Source organism: Bombus flavifrons, chromosome 4 (assembly GCF_040668555.2).
Source record: "Bombus flavifrons isolate JBK064 chromosome 4, iyBomFlav1_principal, whole genome shotgun sequence".
Taxonomy (NCBI): Eukaryota; Metazoa; Arthropoda; class Insecta; order Hymenoptera; family Apidae; genus Bombus; species Bombus flavifrons.
In genome coordinates, this window is record NC_138445.1 from 15,311,607 (window position 1) to 15,328,363 (window position 16,757).

General features: G+C 28.0%; 4 protein-coding genes across 5 annotated transcripts; 2 read left to right on the forward strand and 2 right to left on the reverse strand.

The window, feature by feature from the left end:
- Positions 1–68: 68 nt before the first annotated feature.
- On the reverse strand, positions 69–4,912 carry LOC138179280 (putative ATP-dependent RNA helicase DHX57). The gene is made up of 11 exons (XM_069111906.1): positions 4,733–4,912; positions 4,399–4,516; positions 4,125–4,309; positions 3,591–4,051; positions 2,663–3,494; positions 2,112–2,604; positions 1,657–2,036; positions 1,452–1,573; positions 1,061–1,380; positions 373–987; positions 69–289 (listed from the first exon to the last, which is right to left on the reverse strand). Exons 1-11 carry the CDS (start codon positions 4,795–4,797, stop codon positions 146–148), a joined length of 3,735 nt encoding a protein of 1,244 aa, XP_068968007.1. The 5' UTR covers positions 4,798–4,912; the 3' UTR covers positions 69–145.
- Positions 4,913–5,051: 139 nt separating this feature from the next.
- On the reverse strand, positions 5,052–10,105 carry LOC138179286 (WD repeat-containing protein WRAP73). 2 transcript variants are annotated; one of them, XM_069111911.1, is made up of 7 exons: positions 9,796–10,104; positions 9,448–9,630; positions 9,201–9,377; positions 5,881–6,150; positions 5,632–5,785; positions 5,357–5,566; positions 5,052–5,291 (listed from the first exon to the last, which is right to left on the reverse strand). In XM_069111911.1, exons 1-7 carry the CDS (start codon positions 9,958–9,960, stop codon positions 5,089–5,091), a joined length of 1,362 nt encoding a protein of 453 aa, XP_068968012.1. In that variant the 5' UTR covers positions 9,961–10,104; the 3' UTR covers positions 5,052–5,088. The 2 variants fall into 2 exon arrangements, with proteins under 2 accessions (XP_068968012.1, XP_068968013.1); XM_069111912.1 differs by lacking the exon at positions 5,881–6,150 and having other exon boundaries at positions 9,796–10,105.
- Positions 6,624–9,208, forward strand: Elp2 (elongator complex protein 2). Its single transcript, XM_069111908.1, has 2 exons — positions 6,624–7,913; positions 7,997–9,208. Exons 1-2 carry the CDS (start codon positions 6,724–6,726, stop codon positions 9,129–9,131), a joined length of 2,325 nt encoding a protein of 774 aa, XP_068968009.1. The 5' UTR covers positions 6,624–6,723; the 3' UTR covers positions 9,132–9,208.
- Positions 10,106–10,216: 111 nt separating the features above from the next.
- Positions 10,217–16,399, forward strand: Cap-D2 (CAP-D2 condensin subunit). Its single transcript, XM_069111145.1, has 21 exons — positions 10,217–10,500; positions 10,574–10,708; positions 10,810–10,988; positions 11,078–11,217; positions 11,364–11,445; positions 11,534–11,596; positions 11,670–11,903; positions 11,979–12,311; positions 12,391–12,583; positions 12,664–12,980; positions 13,060–13,452; positions 13,537–13,781; positions 13,860–13,984; positions 14,055–14,362; positions 14,430–14,557; positions 14,636–14,890; positions 14,973–15,245; positions 15,326–15,468; positions 15,567–15,887; positions 15,959–16,054; positions 16,121–16,399. Exons 1-21 carry the CDS (start codon positions 10,386–10,388, stop codon positions 16,288–16,290), a joined length of 4,248 nt encoding a protein of 1,415 aa, XP_068967246.1. The 5' UTR covers positions 10,217–10,385; the 3' UTR covers positions 16,291–16,399.
- The last annotated feature ends 358 nt before the right edge of the window (positions 16,400–16,757 follow it).

Below are 16,757 nucleotides of genomic sequence, written 5' to 3' on the forward strand. Positions count from 1 at the left end.
TTTGTAATCGTTAAAAATATTTCGAATATTATTGTATATATCAATTACACACAATTATTTTGTATAATATAATTATGAATTACAATATTTGAATTTTTTTTTATTAATTTATAATTTATGTTTAAAAAATTTACGACATAATATTTTATTCTCTCGTGACTACATTTACAATTGTTTGGATAATTTTTTTTCCATTTTGATGATTTAATAGATTCAGAAGGGGTTCCCTCATCTTTTGTTCTAATAATTTGACTAATTCCATTCTCATTCCTTGCAAAAGTTGAGCCACCTAAGTAACATTAAAAGTATATTTAACATACAATTATCATCTTTTTTGTTTTAATTTCAACAAACGTTAATAAATATTCTTACCCTATGAGATTCAACATCAAATAACATCCAGCCATCTTCTAATGATACAATAAATATTCCATCATGCACTTCTATTTTTAATTCATAATCAGAGAATAATATTAATGGTAAAATTGGTACCATTGATACTTCTTTAATAAATATTTTACTTGTTTTCACTTTTTCTTGAAATACTAGATATGGACTAGGAAAATAACCAACGTGAAAGTTGACTGAGGATGGATGAATACTAACGAAACTATCATTTTTAGTTTGGAATCTAAGTTGTTCGGGTCTCGTTTGTGTTGGAACTGCCCCAGCAAGCTGAATTTGATAAAATTTTTCTGGCGAAAGAACCTTTACTACATTAGGATATAAAGCTGCACAAAGTAGACCTTGCAGAAGTTTATAATTATCATTATTGATGTTCAGTTCAAATCCAGTAATTTCTATAATCTTGTCAACATTTGGTTGTCGTTTAGGTAAATTAACGGGGACAAAACCGATTGAAACTAACAATTCTAATAACTGATACTTTATATCTGCCAAGGAATATAGCGTACGCACAGACAGATAGTTTTCTCTTGCAAAAGCATGGCCTGCACTAGTATTGCGTGTATATATTTCTAACCATTTCTGTCAAAAGAAAAAGTATCTTTGTATTATAATTATATATTATATACATTTTTATATACTTTTATATATTTACCTTATATGCTTTGAGAATAGTTAGTTGATCAGAACTGGCAGTAAAAAATTGTTTTTTTGCATCAATCTCGTGTCTTTTTTCAAAAGGTATATGAAATGGATTTTTATGAGATAAACATGCTGCTATAGTAAGTGCGGAATCAAGACAGCAGAAGATTGCTCCAAACAATATTAATTTTCCGATTCGTACATTTACAGGCAATGCCGCAAGATGGTGACCTAGTGGGGTTAATGTACATTCGGAATTAAATGCTCCTACATCTTGTAAACGTTTAATTGCACTACTGATATTTTCTTCTGTTGGTGGTTCCAACATTTTGCCTAAATAGAATATTATAATGGATATTAGAAAGTTAATTAATGATATAAAATTAAAAATATATTTTTATTACCTAAAACTTCATGTAAGTCAACTTTTGTTCCGTTATGTAGAAGTTGAATACGTAATAACAGTGGTTCTAACGGAATTCGTAATATCTCAGGTACTGGCTGTGCTGAAAAGTGGTATTTGAACCTGAAACAATTGTTTAAATTGAATAAATATTGGTAAACTTTACTATAAGATTTAATGTTTTAATGAACAATAATTATACATACTTGTACGAGGTATATAAATGAATAGATACTCCAGGCATTACACGCCCAGCACGTCCTTTTCTTTGTAATGCATTTGCTCGTGATACCCAACACATTTCTAAACTTTCCATGTTTTGGTTCGAATTAAATCTGGTTTCTTTCATCTTTCCACTGTCAATTACAAAGACACAATCATCTATAGTAATAGACGTTTCAGCTAAATTTGTGCTTAATACAATTTTTCTAGCGACAGATTTTTTAAAAACTAAGCTTTGCTCTTCATTAGATAAAGATGAATGTAATGATATAATAATAAATTTTCCAGTCTTTGGTGAAAAATATTCATTCCTATTCAATCGATCTTTCAATGCAATAATTTCAGCAAATCCGGGTAAAAATACCTACAAATTTAATATTAATTTAACTACATATTGTATATTTTTCGTATAATAAGCAAACTTAGTAAGAATACTTACTAAAATGGAACCTGTTTTAGGATAATTGTGTTCTCCACAAGTAATCCACTGCAATGTTGTCTCTATAAGTTCATAATTAATTGCATTATGATCCATATAAAATATATTTTTTTGTGTCTGGCTACTATAATCCTTATATCTGATGATAATATCCTCGAAGTCTAGCTCTTCATCGGGTCTAGATTCGTCAGGTAGAAAGATAGAGCGAGCTGCAAGCTGTGATGCCATACCATAGCTAATTTCTAGTTGCTCCAAACCACCTTTATATCTACGTGTAGCTCTTGAATGTTCTGTTAGAACATAATTCGTTTTTTCATATACATCTTCCACAAAGATTTGTTCTACAGGAAACGTTCTTCCTGGTATACATAAAATGGGAGCTCCTTTAAAGTATGTGGAAAAAATCTCACTTCTAAGAGTGGCACTCATAAGTATTACTTTCAGATTTGATCTTCTGGACAGTAATTCTTTTAATAGCATCAAGAGGAAATCACTAAAAAGGATAAAACAGTTAAATAAAATTAAACAAATAAGTATAATAGATAACTTACCTTTCTGCACTTCTTTCATGAACTTCGTCAACAATAACATGTGTAACATCTGATAATTCTGGATTCACAGCAAATCTTTGCAACAAAATTCCGGTTGTACAAAATGTTAATCTAGTTCTATTAGAAATTTTACTTTCTAATCGTATTTGATATCCTACTGTGTCACCTATGCGTTCATTTCTTTCTGTTGCAACCCTTTCTGCTACTCCTATTGTACTTATCCTTCGTGGCTGTGTACATATTATGTTAATATGTTCTTTGGATGCAGATCTATTAATAATCCAATCATCTAATAAAAATTGTGGCACCTGTGTACTTTTACCACATCCTGTTTCACCAGAAATTATGATTACTTGATTTTTGTGTATTACATCTAAAATTTCATACATCTTTGACCATGCAGGCAACCTTTCCCTAATTTCTATCATCTTGTTATATCTGGGATTTGTTAGTTTCTCTTTAAAATTTTTTTCAATTAGATCATCTTCTTTCAATATTCTTTCCCAACTAATATTATTTCTGTTTTTCCTATGTATAGACCCTAATTCGTAATGAGTAGCTGCATTTGTTTCATCTTCATTTTCTATGTGCCTTCGAAATAGTAATTCACTTTGATCTAGAAATTGTTCTTTATTTTCTGCTAAATATCTTTTTATATCATATTCATTTTCCAAAAGAGATATTATTGAAAAAATAGAAGGTGTTCCATATGCAGATATTGATAATGCCTCTTCGTACAACCTTCTTACTATTCGTAAACAATTTATACTTGGAAATGTACCGTCATTTTTATACAAATAAAAAAAAGGCGGTTCATAAGGATATTTACAACCTAATGAAATATTTAAAAAGATTAAGTATAAAGTCCGCACATAATTTATATATTAATTACGTAACATATTTTATATTATGTAAATAATTATAATACCTTCAGGAAATCTTATTTCTAGGGTAAAACTCGGATTCTCTCTTTCAGACATTCTTAATACTTGTGGTTGTTGATGTAAAAATTTACATCTATTTCCAAATCTACATCTTTTTTGAATAAATAATCTGCAAACTTCTCTTTCTCTTCCCTTTTCTGGTTTCTGCCTAATCCTTGGAATTTCCTGTCCTATTTCATCATTTCTTACTAAATAATCCAATTTAATTTGTACAATCCAAATTTGATTTTTTATTTTTTCAGTAAACATATTCCCATAAATAGATTCGAGTGCTACTTTTTCCTCATTCCTTCTTTCCAATAAATCTATTGTATCAACGTCATCATGTATCTTCCTTCTTGCTATATTTTCCAATCCATAATATTTATAAAACAATATTTCTAAAGCTTTCCCTACATTACCCTCTGTATGTAATAGTGCTTCATTGCAATGCGATTGATGAAAACTTAAAACAATATAAATTTATATTATAATAAGTCATTTATAATTGTCCATTATTTAAAATTTAACAAACTTACCCATAACTTTCAAGTTTGGATGTTGCAAATTGCCTAGTAATTTGATCTTCGGTTTTTGGTGTATTATCCTTAGAAGAATAATCAACTATTCCTTTAATGACCAAATTGCCCCTTTCCACCCAATATTGCTTGTCTAGATTGGACTTTTTATTTTCAAATTCTGATGCATCAGAAAGTTTAAAACTCTGTTAAAAAAATATGTTACTTTCCAATAATACATTTTAAGAGATATGTATACAATAATAAATTTATAATAATGTCTATGAATACATACAGGACCATAAATATGCTTTAAAGTATCATACAGCTGGCGTTCAGATTCTTCAGATATTCTTAAGGTTTGCAGTTCTGCTTTCCGTATGGAGCTACTTTTATTTTCCATTGACACATTTCTATCAGATAAACATAAGTAATTTTATAAATTATTTACAAAAGTAATTTTAAGACATGCAAGAATAGTATCTCGTACGATAATCTAATTATATTTAATATTAGTTCTTGCGTTAAAAAGATATGCTTTTAATAATACATTCTAATTATTTTTATTTTATTACATTATTTTTGTAACATATAAAAGGTTATGTTTTACTTGCGTGTTATTTACTTACGTGTTATTTGTATCCACATCTTGTCCGTCTAAGAAGAAATCATTATCAATGTGAAGAGGATTCATTTTGATAATATATAAATAATTTTATAAATTAACTTGAAGGATATTTTTGATGATTGGGAGAATGGAGGTTAAGAGGTAGTAAATGTACAAATAGTGGCAGTTAGAGATCTATGAATGAATTTATATGTCTCTCTCCCACGTAGTGCCAACCATTCTATCTAACTAGAAAATACGTTAAAATCGAATTATTTCGAATTTTATTTTTTTTTATTATTTTTTCAAATATTATTAACAAATAAAAAGATAAATATACGTTTATTTATTATATTCGAATGTTATTCGAATAGTTCATCATTTATTTTCAATTTGATAAATAATCGCCTTATTATAACCACAAAGCAACAAGGAATTTCCCCCAGGATGCCATCGTGCATCTAATACCGTAATATTTCGTGAAATTGATATACAATTCGCATTATGTGGTGTCCATTCAAATATATGCGCACACTCGCAAAATATTAAAAGGTGAGCGCGTGTAGGATTCCATCTTGCAGCTAAATTAAATTTTTAATATAATTTGATATTGCACAGAGAAAATATATATTGTTGAAATACTCACCTACGATAGTATTTTCAAGAAGTAAATAATCGAGATAATCATCAATAATATTCCATATCCACAATGTTGTAGGATAAAGTTGATGTTTCACGGCCAAGTATTGCCCGCAAAAACTAAATTTTAAAATATCAAATTTTGCAATTGACAATCTCTCAATAATATTCTTCCTTCCTATTTTTATATTTACTGGTCGTTCCGATTTCTCTTCCACTATAAAAATCGACTTTCTTAAATATCAATTATATTTATATAAATGTCTATAAAAAATTACTTACAAACGTGTCTATCGTAATATCTTGTATTTTTATTCGAAAATTTTGGTTGAATTATACGTTCTTCATATACCTTATTCAAATAATTTTCTTGAATTACGGGTTCAAGATATAATTGCAAAAGTGGTTTCCATGTCACGTGATTTAATAGTAAGATCTACAATACAAATACTTTTACTGAAATATTACTATAAATGTTTGCAGTAATATAAAAGTGCAGTTTAATTCATCAAGATATATAAAATTATAAACCATTTCATTAAATCCTATTACAGCTAATAACTGTCCACTGGGCATCCACGTTACATTTTCGATTCCTTTTAAACACGTATAATTTGCACATTCCACTTGAGATAAATTTACAGTTTGTGTAGGAGAGAATACTGCGATATCTCTTTCGAATATACTCGAATAAATAATTAATTTTGCTTCGTCGCTAAAGGAAGACCAAATACATAATAATTCGCTATTTGGAGACCAGCATAATCCATCAATGCTACTTAAACGACCACATATTAATTTCTAAAATTAAAAGATTTCAATATCATGTAGAAAACTCTAGATATCATTACAAAGTTTTTATAATTTTTTTTATAAATCTTATCATAAAAATCTAATTAATTCTTTTACATTAAATTTTAATAGCATCAGATTGTATTTACGGACTTTTTAAAAAATTCTTCCTTACTTTGTAAATATAAATAAAAATACAATATTGTTTCAGCTAAATTCACCTAACGTTTAAAATTTACTAAAAAGGTAGAGTCAGATTAGATTACGTTAAGTTGAAAAAGCATTGAATCTTTTAAATGTTTCCTTATTTTCTGACAAAAAAGACAAAAGCCAAATAATCAAAACTAAAGAAAGTCATTAAACTACATAACTATCATGTTAAAAAAACGCAAGATATAAGAAAAATATAAGCAAAAAAAATTGGTGATAAAAATATAGACGAAATTCATATCTATAGTAGTAGCAATATAATGACCTTTCATGGTTTGAAATGAACGAAGACAGAGCGCATAGTGCACTTGTGTATGACTTTTGAGGTTAAATTAATGTTTTAAAAATTAATTTATTTATTAAAAGCAAGATATGACAACGAGTTATATATCGTGTGCCTGCAATAGAGTTCCACATTCGGTTGATTGGGGAAAAAATGGACTCATTTGCTTTGCAGCATGTCATGCAGTTGCAATTTATGATCCGTATATTTCAAAAATTGGAAAAATAACGCACACTCTTCACCGACACAAAGATCGTATTAATACTGTACGATGGCTTAAACGAAGAGATGCGAAACCCGAGTCAGAGCTATTATCAAGCTCAGTAGATGGAACAGCTATTATTTGGAGCAAAAGAAATGAATTATTTAAATGTAACTCTATCATAGAAGTTGATGATACTCTAATCTTTTGCAACTCATTATACATTTCTGATCATGACTCCATAAATGAGGAAACACCTGCGAAATTGATAATATGTACTGGGTCTGTTAAAGGAGATCTAAGAATATGGTTAAGAGATACAGATGATAATGTAAAATGTTTACAAACGCTTACATTTGATAAGAAATTACCAATAGAAGCTTGTTTTTCTTTCCTGCCAAATAAGCATTTACCACTTCTGGCTATTGCAATAGAAAATTTTACAATTGAACTGTATGTAACTAATTGTAATATCATAGAAGAATCATATTTTGGAAAAGTTCAAGTTTTAGTTGGGCATGAAGATTGGGTACGATGTATGGACTTTAATTGCGATACAAATAACAATATTTTGCTTGCAAGTGGATCTCAAGATGCCATGATACGATTGTGGAAAATTTCTGCAAATAGTACAGAATTTTCAAATGATGAGTTACATCAGAAAGAACAAGTGTTTATGGCTAATGGCATAAAATATAATATTACTTTAGAATCTATCCTTTATGGTCATGAAGGATGGGTTTATGGCGTACATTGGTGTCCGTTACAGCTTGATAATAAGAATAGAATTTTAAGATTATTATCTTGCTCATTAGATAAATCTATGATTATATGGGAGCCAGATGAAGTAACTGGGATTTGGTCCGAAAAAGTAAGAGTGGGTGAAGTTGGTGGCAATTTAATGGGTTTTTATGGTTGTAAATTTAGTGATAATGGATTAAATATATTAGCACATGGTTACCAAGGATCATTTCATATTTGGGAATACTCAAATATTGTAAAAAATTGGATTCCAAAGTCTAAACCAAGCGGTCACTTTAGTGAAGTGATTGATCTTTGCTGGGATCCAAATGGAAGGTTTGTATTCAAAATTATATATATTAAAAATATATATACATATAATTCATCAAAACAATATACAATTACACATTGCATTACAGGTTTCTAATTACTGCAAGTACAGATCAGACAACAAGAATTCATGCAGCTTGGAAAAATGAAACAGAATTTTGGCATGAAATTGGACGTCCACAAGTTCATGGATACGATATGTCTTGTTTGGTTATGCTAACCCCTTATATGTTTGCTTCAGGAGCAGAAGAAAAGGTTGTACGTATATTTACAGCGCCAACAACATTTAGGAACTGTTTAATGAAGATTGCCAATGTTGATGATTTCAAAAATATGGTGGCTGATAGTGCATCAGTACCTGCTCTTGGACTAACAAATAAGGCAACATTTAATGATAATATCACAATTGAAGATGTAGAAGTTAATAAGTTTAGAAATGAGGATTATACTCCTCCAACAGAAGAAGAGTTAATGCAAAATACACTATGGCCAGAGTTACAAAAGCTTTATGGCCATGGATATGAAATATTCTCTATAGCTGCCAGACATGATGGATCATTATTGGCAACTGCATGTAAATCAACATCACAAGAACATTCTGCAATATTATTGTGGAGTACAAATACATGGGTCCAAGTTCAGAAACTTATGTCTCATCAATTAACTATAACACAAATGGAATTTTCACTCAATAACAAATATCTACTATCTGTTTCCAGAGACAGAAGATGGTCATTGTTTGAATGTAAAGACAATATGTATACCTTAATTGCAGCTAGTCTAAAAAAAGATAGTCTTCATACTCGTATAATATGGTGTTGTTCATGGACACATGATTCATCCTTCTTTGCAACAGGTTCCAGGGATGGAAAAATTGGGATTTGGAATCCAAACTTTACGGATGATAAAATTGTTCCAATTACATCCTTGGATGTAAAAGTTTCAGTTACAGCACTTGCATTTTCATTACAGAGTATTTCTCAAGATTTTTATGTTTTAGCAATAGGATTTGAAACTGGATGCATAGAAATACAGAAATTAAAAATGTTCTCTAATAATTTTGAATGGGAAAAATACATAACGTATGATACTTCTCAAGCACATCACTTAACTGTTAGAAGGCTTAAATTTCGGCCTCAAAAGGAAGATTTTAATATTTTACAACTAGCAAGTTGTGGATCTGATCATATTATTAAGATATATGACATAGACATTTTGAAATGAAACAATTTGTAAAAAATATTTGTTATTTTTATATATTAAAACCTGAATTATTTGAATTAAACTATTTACCTTGCTTAGTTTCCATGTGTCAGTTTTATAAATTTCTATATTGTCGTTACCCTCAATTGAAACTACCACTGCTAGTTTATTACCATCTGGACTAAAATATAATTTATGGAAAGAAGATTTCATATTTTGTATATGAGTTACACTTTGATCGTCCAGAGACCACACAGATATCTGAATCTAAGTATTTTAGTAATCTTAATATATTGAAACATGAGTTTATTTAATATCGATCAAATTTACTACTTACATTAAAATCTGACAACGTCAAAATGTATTTACTATCAGGAGACCAACTAACACTTTCTAAACCAGCACTGCCTTCAATCAATTTGTATTTCCATTCAGGATAACGAATGGAATATACTTGAATAATAGCTTTCTTTATATTTGCACATAGTATGTATTCAGTATTTCTAGACCACTCCAAATACTGTGATAAAAAAAAGAATGAATGTAATAAAAAACGAATTCTGGTATTATAAACACTTTATTTCTTTTACAGTATATAATTCATATTTCACAGTATTAAATATATAATAACAAAAATTAAAATAATAATTGTCTATATATTATCTGTTTAATCATATATACTAACCTCGATTATATCTGGAAATACGAATGAATGAATAGTGTCGAATTTCTTGTAACCTTTTATTGTTAAATTTGTTTGATATGCAGTTGCAAAAAATCTTCCATCCTTAGAAAAATCACATAATTGATTATTTACTCGTATTAAATCATTTTCTACTTCTAATGACATCGCGTCACTATTAAATTATAACGTATTGTTTTAAAAATTCAGCTTCGCCAACACAAACAATTGCGATATGATCTGGAAGAAAATGCGTAAGGATTTATTAAATCAATTTAATAAAGAACAAAACGGTTTCAATATCTAAGATAAAGATCTAAAGAATATTTTCCTATTATGTATACAATCCGATATAATATATAAATATGTAAATACAGAAAAATATAAATTTATGTTTAATATGTTGGTTATAATGAATTTGAAAATGATAGTTGCAAACAGTTGCAATATACGAGCGTTCGTGTATATGGTGTCTGATTACAAATATTATTATAATTCGTATTTTTATAAAATATTATACAAACTCCTAAATTTTCAGATTTATAAATGAAGTGGTAATTTTTCAAAAAGCTATATATTAATAATCAATTAAAATGATCAAAGACTTTATTATTCCTGTAAATAAAGATGAACTTTTACAAAGTCGGAGTGGACAATATTTTGTTAAAGAAATCGTTCCAATACGATTGTTACCACAAGCTCTAGATGGTATTTCATAAATTTTATATATCTCTATACATTAATTTCAGTATTTGTTACAGTAATTTTAATCTTACTGCAGAGATTCGATCAGCACTCCAAGCAAATGGAGCCAGTTTCATTTTAGACCATTTCAATACATTTTTCTCTATAATTGTTCATGGAAATAAAGTTGAATTAGCAATTATTATGCGTGCCTTTACTAGAATTCAAAAAGGTAACAAAATTCTTTTATTCTGGTTATTATATATTATAATTATTTAAATTATTACATTGCATATAACTGGTAATATTAACTTCAATTATTATTTCATGAAGGTATTGAAATGTTAGTACTTGATATGGAAAGTATATTCGAAAGAGGAAATGAGTTGGAAGAGGAACATAGATTGAGTTTGTTAAATATAAATAAAATGCTGGCATATTTATTTTCTTGGTTTATTTGCTATATAGATGATGAGGTTTTTAAAGATGTATATGATAAATTAATAGGCAAGGTATGATATCTATAATTTAATTGTACTAATTATGTTAATAATTCCTTTTTATAAATAATATTTTCATGTTAATATTGTTTCATTCACAGCGTAAAAAATCTACAAAGTCGGATATGGAAGATGAGTGGGAAAATAGTAGAGAGAAAGCTTTAGAGTACATCTATAGATTGTTACAATTACCATTATCAAAACTTTGGCAACCTCCTATTGTAGAAGACTCATTTATTGTGTATGTTTATACACATTAATCATCAAAAAATATTTGTTTACATTAGTTATAATTTAAGCAATTATTTTAATATCTTATATATATATATATATATATATATATATATATATATATATAAGATAAATATATGATTTCTTATATTTTAGATTATTCACTAAAGTGTGTTATAAAATTTTGGAACAATGTAAAGATTCAAAACAGAAATCCCTGAGGCAAACTATTTTCGAGGTACAGTTTTACATATTCCATCAAGTTATTTTTAATTAAATTTGATTTTAATTGTTTTGATATTTAATCATTAATTTTTTTTAAAAAGATTTTAGGTACTTCAATTAAAAAATATAATCATGGTATAAGCTGTGTGATAAGAATTATTCAGGTATGTATATCAATAATTAAAAGTTTTGTTTCAATATAAAAATATACTAAGTGACTAAATTTCAATATTATAGTTAGTGAGAATACATGATGCATTAGCATCTCACATGGCTGTTGGAGTTATTCATATGATTAATGATTGTGGTTGTAATGGTTTAGTGAAAGAAATAATGAAAGAGATTGATCAAAGTGAATTATCTGAACTTGACAGTCGTAATATATCAATATTCTTAGAGACTATTGCTGCTTCAGCACCAAATCTCATAATTCCTATTCTTGATGATGTGATGGATTATTTGGGTAGCGAGGTAGCCCATTTTACATTAGTTCAACTATAAAAGTACATATTACATTTATTTTATATTTATTACTACTATGTTTAGCATTATGCTATGAGAAACTGTACTATTAGTATTATACGTGAGGTTGTACAAAAAGCATTGACTGGAGATGATCTTACGCAAGAACAGAAGGATCAACGTGATGAGTGCCTTAATAACTTAGAAGAACATATTCTTGATAACAATGCTTATGTCAGATCAAAAGTTTTACAAGTTTGGCAACATTTATGTTGTGAAGGAGCTATTCCACTAGCAAGGCAAGGAAAACTTTTAGCTACTATTGCATTACGTTTAGAAGATAAAAGTGCAAATGTACGAAAACATGCATTACAACTAATGCGTGCCTTATTACAAAGCAACCCATTTGCAGGAAAAGTAAGTGGGAAAAATTATATTTTATATAATTGTCTTGAGTTAAAAGTATAATTATATGTAATATGAAATATATTTACAGTTAAATAAAGTAGAAATTTCTAAATCGTTAGAAAAGGAAGAAATAAAATTAAGAAAGTTGCAAACTGAAAGAGTTAGTAAAAGTGCTCGTGGTGACAAACAAAGATTAGAATTATGGAATACTTTACTTCCAGAAATAAGAAAAGCATTAAAAGAAGTTACTGATGATGGAAAGAAAAAGGACAAAAGCCAAGGTGCATATAGAATCTGTATGTTTTGTTTCATTATGACAAGTATATCTAATCTAAACGTATATTTGTATTTTACAAATCAGATGATGAAGTTGAAGAAGAAGATATTAATTCTGATACAGCATTTGAACATGTAAGACAATTAATATTAAAAGAAAAAATTCTCGAAGCAGTAACATATTTGTGGAAAGTTTGTATAAAATTAAAACAAAGTCCAGATATAGAAGTTCTTTCTCCTGAAGCAAAAGAAGAATGTCTGTTTTTACTTCTGTTGAAAACATTTATGGAATCTGAAAGTAATTTAGATAATATAGGAGAAAATACAGATGCAGTACATTCAACAGATAAAAACAAAGAGGAAGAAGAAATAATATCAAAACGAGTTGTAAATTATTTAAAAGTATGTTTCCAAGCATTTTATGTTAGTCATAATAAACTACTCGTTTAAAAATTATATACATAATAATATACTTTTCTAGAATTGTTTGGAATTTGCAACTGAATTAGAGGTTGCTATACCTATGGCGGAAAAATTACTTTTTTCTACTACAGCAACCGATGCTATCGAAGCATGTACTTTACTTGGAATTGCTCATCAATTTGGTGTAGCTGGAGCTGCAGCCGCTATACGTGATGCTTTATTTCAAGTATTTCATCGTGATCAATCAGTACGAAACAATATAGCATTAGTGTATAAAGATATTTACTTAAATAATCATAAAAATCAAAAGTCAAAACGACAAGAGGCTCTTACATGTGTTAAATCATTAATTGATTTATTAAAAGGACTTCAACCAGGTCAAAGTCAAGCTTTAACTCAGCTTATATTAACATGGTATAATAATAAAGATATAGGCAATGACGTATTACAGGTAATGATATAAATATATTATGGTTTTTAATTTTATATGTTTATGTTATAAGCAAGTTATGTATATTTGTAATTTATTTAATAGGTTCTATGGGAAAAATTTTCGATGAAATCATCAGACACAGATTTATTAGATAGCAGATCTGCTTTAATGTTAATAACAATGATAGCTCAAGCTCAAAGTAATATTATAATTGATAATTTAGAGGTATTAATAAAGGTAGGGCTTGGACCACGAGCAAAGAATGATCTTTTATTAGCCAGAGATACATGTAGGGCATTACTAACTATAAAACATATGAGTGATGATATTGAAAAGACACCTGTTAGGTATGTTAAATAATAAGAATTAAATAATTGTTCAAATGCATTCAATAATTATAGTAATGATCAGTGCATTATTCATAGGTATCCCAATGATCATGAAATGTTTAAAGAAATTCTTACTTTACTAATAGAAAATTTTGCAAATTTAGAAAATGATGGATATATTTCATTTGCAACTGATGCCATTAATGCAATTTATCATGCAAGTATTTTAATGATATAATCTAAATTTTATATTTAAGCTTCACTAAAACTATATTTTAACATTTCAGTTAGCAAATCAGCCCGATCGCTTAATGAAGCAGTTATTATTACAAATCCGTATTCAGGGAAAATTTAATAATGATTCATCTGAAAATACTGTTCCGTTCTTTTTGTTATCTAAATTATTATATTTAGTTGGACATATTTCAATTAAACAAATGGTACATTTAGATACATCAGTCTACAAAGAATTAAAACGAAGAGATACTATACGAAAATTAAGAGAAGGGAAGGATTCAAATAAAAATAATAAAAATTTGGATAGATCTCGAAGATCAGTTACTCCCAATTGTGCAAGACAAATACTTCGCAATAAGGAGGTATATAATATTGTTTATAACATATATTTATTTTAAAATTTGTTCAATTATTAATTTTTGTTCTTAGATAAGCATCTTAGAAGATAATGGAGAGGATGCTGTGGAAGGTGCGGCAGAAGATGCAGATGCAGAGTTTATAAATGACATTCTTGAAAATCATATTGTAACTGGAGATGGACTTCTAGTAACATTTATGTGCGTTTTTAATGTCCATACTTTTTACCATACTAACATTATTTGTCTGAGTAAATGTCCATACCAAAATTCTTACAGTCCATTAGTACTAGATGTATGCCAATATCATGATAAGTATAACGATGAAGATGTACAAGCTGCTGGAGCTCTTGCTCTCAGTAAAATGATGACAGTGAGTTCCAGGTTTTGTGAAAAATCATTACAACTTTTAATTACAATATTAGAACGTTCACCATATCCTAATATTCGGGCCAATGTTCTTATTGGGATAAGTGATCTTACAACTAGATTTCCAAATCAAATTGAACCATGGATGAAACATGTTTATGGCAGGTATTTAAAAACAGAGCTTAATCAATTTCATTATCCTATTCTACTGTCTAGGTTATCTGCCTAAAGCATAATTAATTTATAGACTTCGTGATGAAGATATGAATGTAAGAAGTACTTGTGTTCGAGTTTTATCAAGTCTTATAATGAGAGAAATGGTGCGTGTGAGAGGTCAGATATCAGAACTAGCTCTCTGTATAATTGATAAAGATCCTCAAATTCGACAAGATGCAAAGCAATTTTTCAAAGCACTTTCACAAAAAGGCAATGCTCTCTACAATGTGATGCCTGATATATTGTCTCGCTTAACTGATCCTGATTTAGATATAAGAGAATCAGATTTTCAGGAAATTCTGAAGTATGTATATTAGTAAAGGGAAATCATAAAAATACGATAATTTACTGCAATTAATTTATTGTTCAAATATTTATTTCCAGGTATATTTTGAATTTATTACAAAAAGAAAAACAAGTTGATGCCATTATTGATAAGATTTGTGCTAGATTTAAATTGGCTACGACAGAAAGACAATGGCGTGACTTCGCGTATTGTCTTTCACTTTTGCAATTTAGTGCGAAAAGTATACATAAGAATATATATTTATTTAAAAAGTTAAAAATGCGTTTAAAATTTTATGAAATATCATTTTTTTTTCTGTAATTAATGAATTTTATTTAGGTATACATCGTCTCACTGAAAGTTTACCTTTACTGAAAGACAAAATTCATCATAAACAAGTTTTAAAAGCATTACAATCTGTTATTGAACAAACAAAGAAAAAACCAAATACAAAAGTAGCATGTATAGAATTGGAAGAAAAAATAGAAGAACTTCTTAAAGGAAAAGACAAGTCAAATGAAGATGATAGTGAAGTAATGCCACCACCACCAGTGCCAAAATTAAGAAAGCGTAATAGTAGACGCAGAAAACGTAGTAGTAGCGAGGAAGAAGAGGATGATAATATTGATAGTGATCCTGATTCAGCACCCGTAACAAAAAGTACATTTCTTCCTATATGAAAATAGTTACTTAAAGTTACATATTTATTACCTAACATGTAATTGTTTTAGCAAAAAGTTCTAAAAAACCAAAATCGCCTGAACACAAATCGAGTTCCGATTCAGATTCAGATAATGGTGTATCAATGAAAACTTCTAGAAAACAATGTATGTATTATCTTGCTAAATGAATAATCTTTTCATTATATTTAATAATTATTTCTTTCATATTAGCTATAGTGAATACACCAACAATAAGTGCTTCAAGATTAAGTCGAAAGAAGCGTGTTAGTTCAGTTTCAACTGCACCATCACCATCGCCATTACGGAAAAAAAATAAACAAATTAGAACGTCAATGCGTTCTTCACAAAGATATTCACTGCGTTTATCTCAATCAAAATAAAACCATTAAAGTTTGCATATATGTGTAGATATCTCATTTTGTAATTTGTTATGTAGCTTAAGTTCAGGAAGTAAAGCAAGTGAAAAAAATATACTTTTATATCTTGATCATTTTAATAAAAATCGAATAAAATATAAAATTGCTTTTTATAATTGTACTTCTTTTTCTTAATAGCATCAAATATAAAATGAAATTAATGTAAATTAATTTCCTTCATAAAAATCTTTTTAATGTTAAAATATTACCTCTATCTTAATTTTTAATCTCTTCTCCTTTTAAAAAATATTATGAAAAAGTATAGCAGTTTTATATAAAATGTAAAATATTATTATAGAAAAATTTATTTTAATGAAAATTATGAACACTTGATGGAACACTTAGATGATTAATGATAATAGTATAAAATATATATATATATATATATATATATTAATGATAATAGTATAAAATATATATATATATATATA

Coding starts and splice junctions, on each gene's coding strand:
- LOC138179280 (XM_069111906.1), bottom strand. CDS start 4,797: ATGAATCCTCTTCACATTGATAATGATTTCTTCTTAGACGGACAAGAT. Junction 4,052..4,124: donor TCCAAACTTGAAAGTTATGG/GTAAGTTTGTTA, acceptor TATTGTTTTAAG/TTTTCATCAATCGCATTGCA. Junction 2,037..2,111: donor CTAAAACAGGTTCCATTTTA/GTAAGTATTCTT, acceptor TTAAATTTGTAG/GTATTTTTACCCGGATTTGC.
- Elp2 (XM_069111908.1), top strand. CDS start 6,724: ATGACAACGAGTTATATATCGTGTGCCTGCAATAGAGTTCCACATTCG. Junction 7,914..7,996: donor TGCTGGGATCCAAATGGAAG/GTTTGTATTCAA, acceptor ATTGCATTACAG/GTTTCTAATTACTGCAAGTA.
- LOC138179286 (XM_069111911.1), bottom strand. CDS start 9,960: ATGTCATTAGAAGTAGAAAATGATTTAATACGAGTAAATAATCAATTA. Junction 6,151..9,200: donor ACACATGGAAACTAAGCAAG/GTAAATAGTTTA, acceptor TTTTAATTTTAG/AAATTAATATGTGGTCGTTT. Junction 5,786..5,880: donor TAATAGGATTTAATGAAATG/GTTTATAATTTT, acceptor TTTGTATTGTAG/ATCTTACTATTAAATCACGT.
- Cap-D2 (XM_069111145.1), top strand. CDS start 10,386: ATGATCAAAGACTTTATTATTCCTGTAAATAAAGATGAACTTTTACAA. Junction 11,218..11,363: donor GTAGAAGACTCATTTATTGT/GTATGTTTATAC, acceptor CTTATATTTTAG/ATTATTCACTAAAGTGTGTT. Junction 14,363..14,429: donor AAATACTTCGCAATAAGGAG/GTATATAATATT, acceptor TTTTGTTCTTAG/ATAAGCATCTTAGAAGATAA.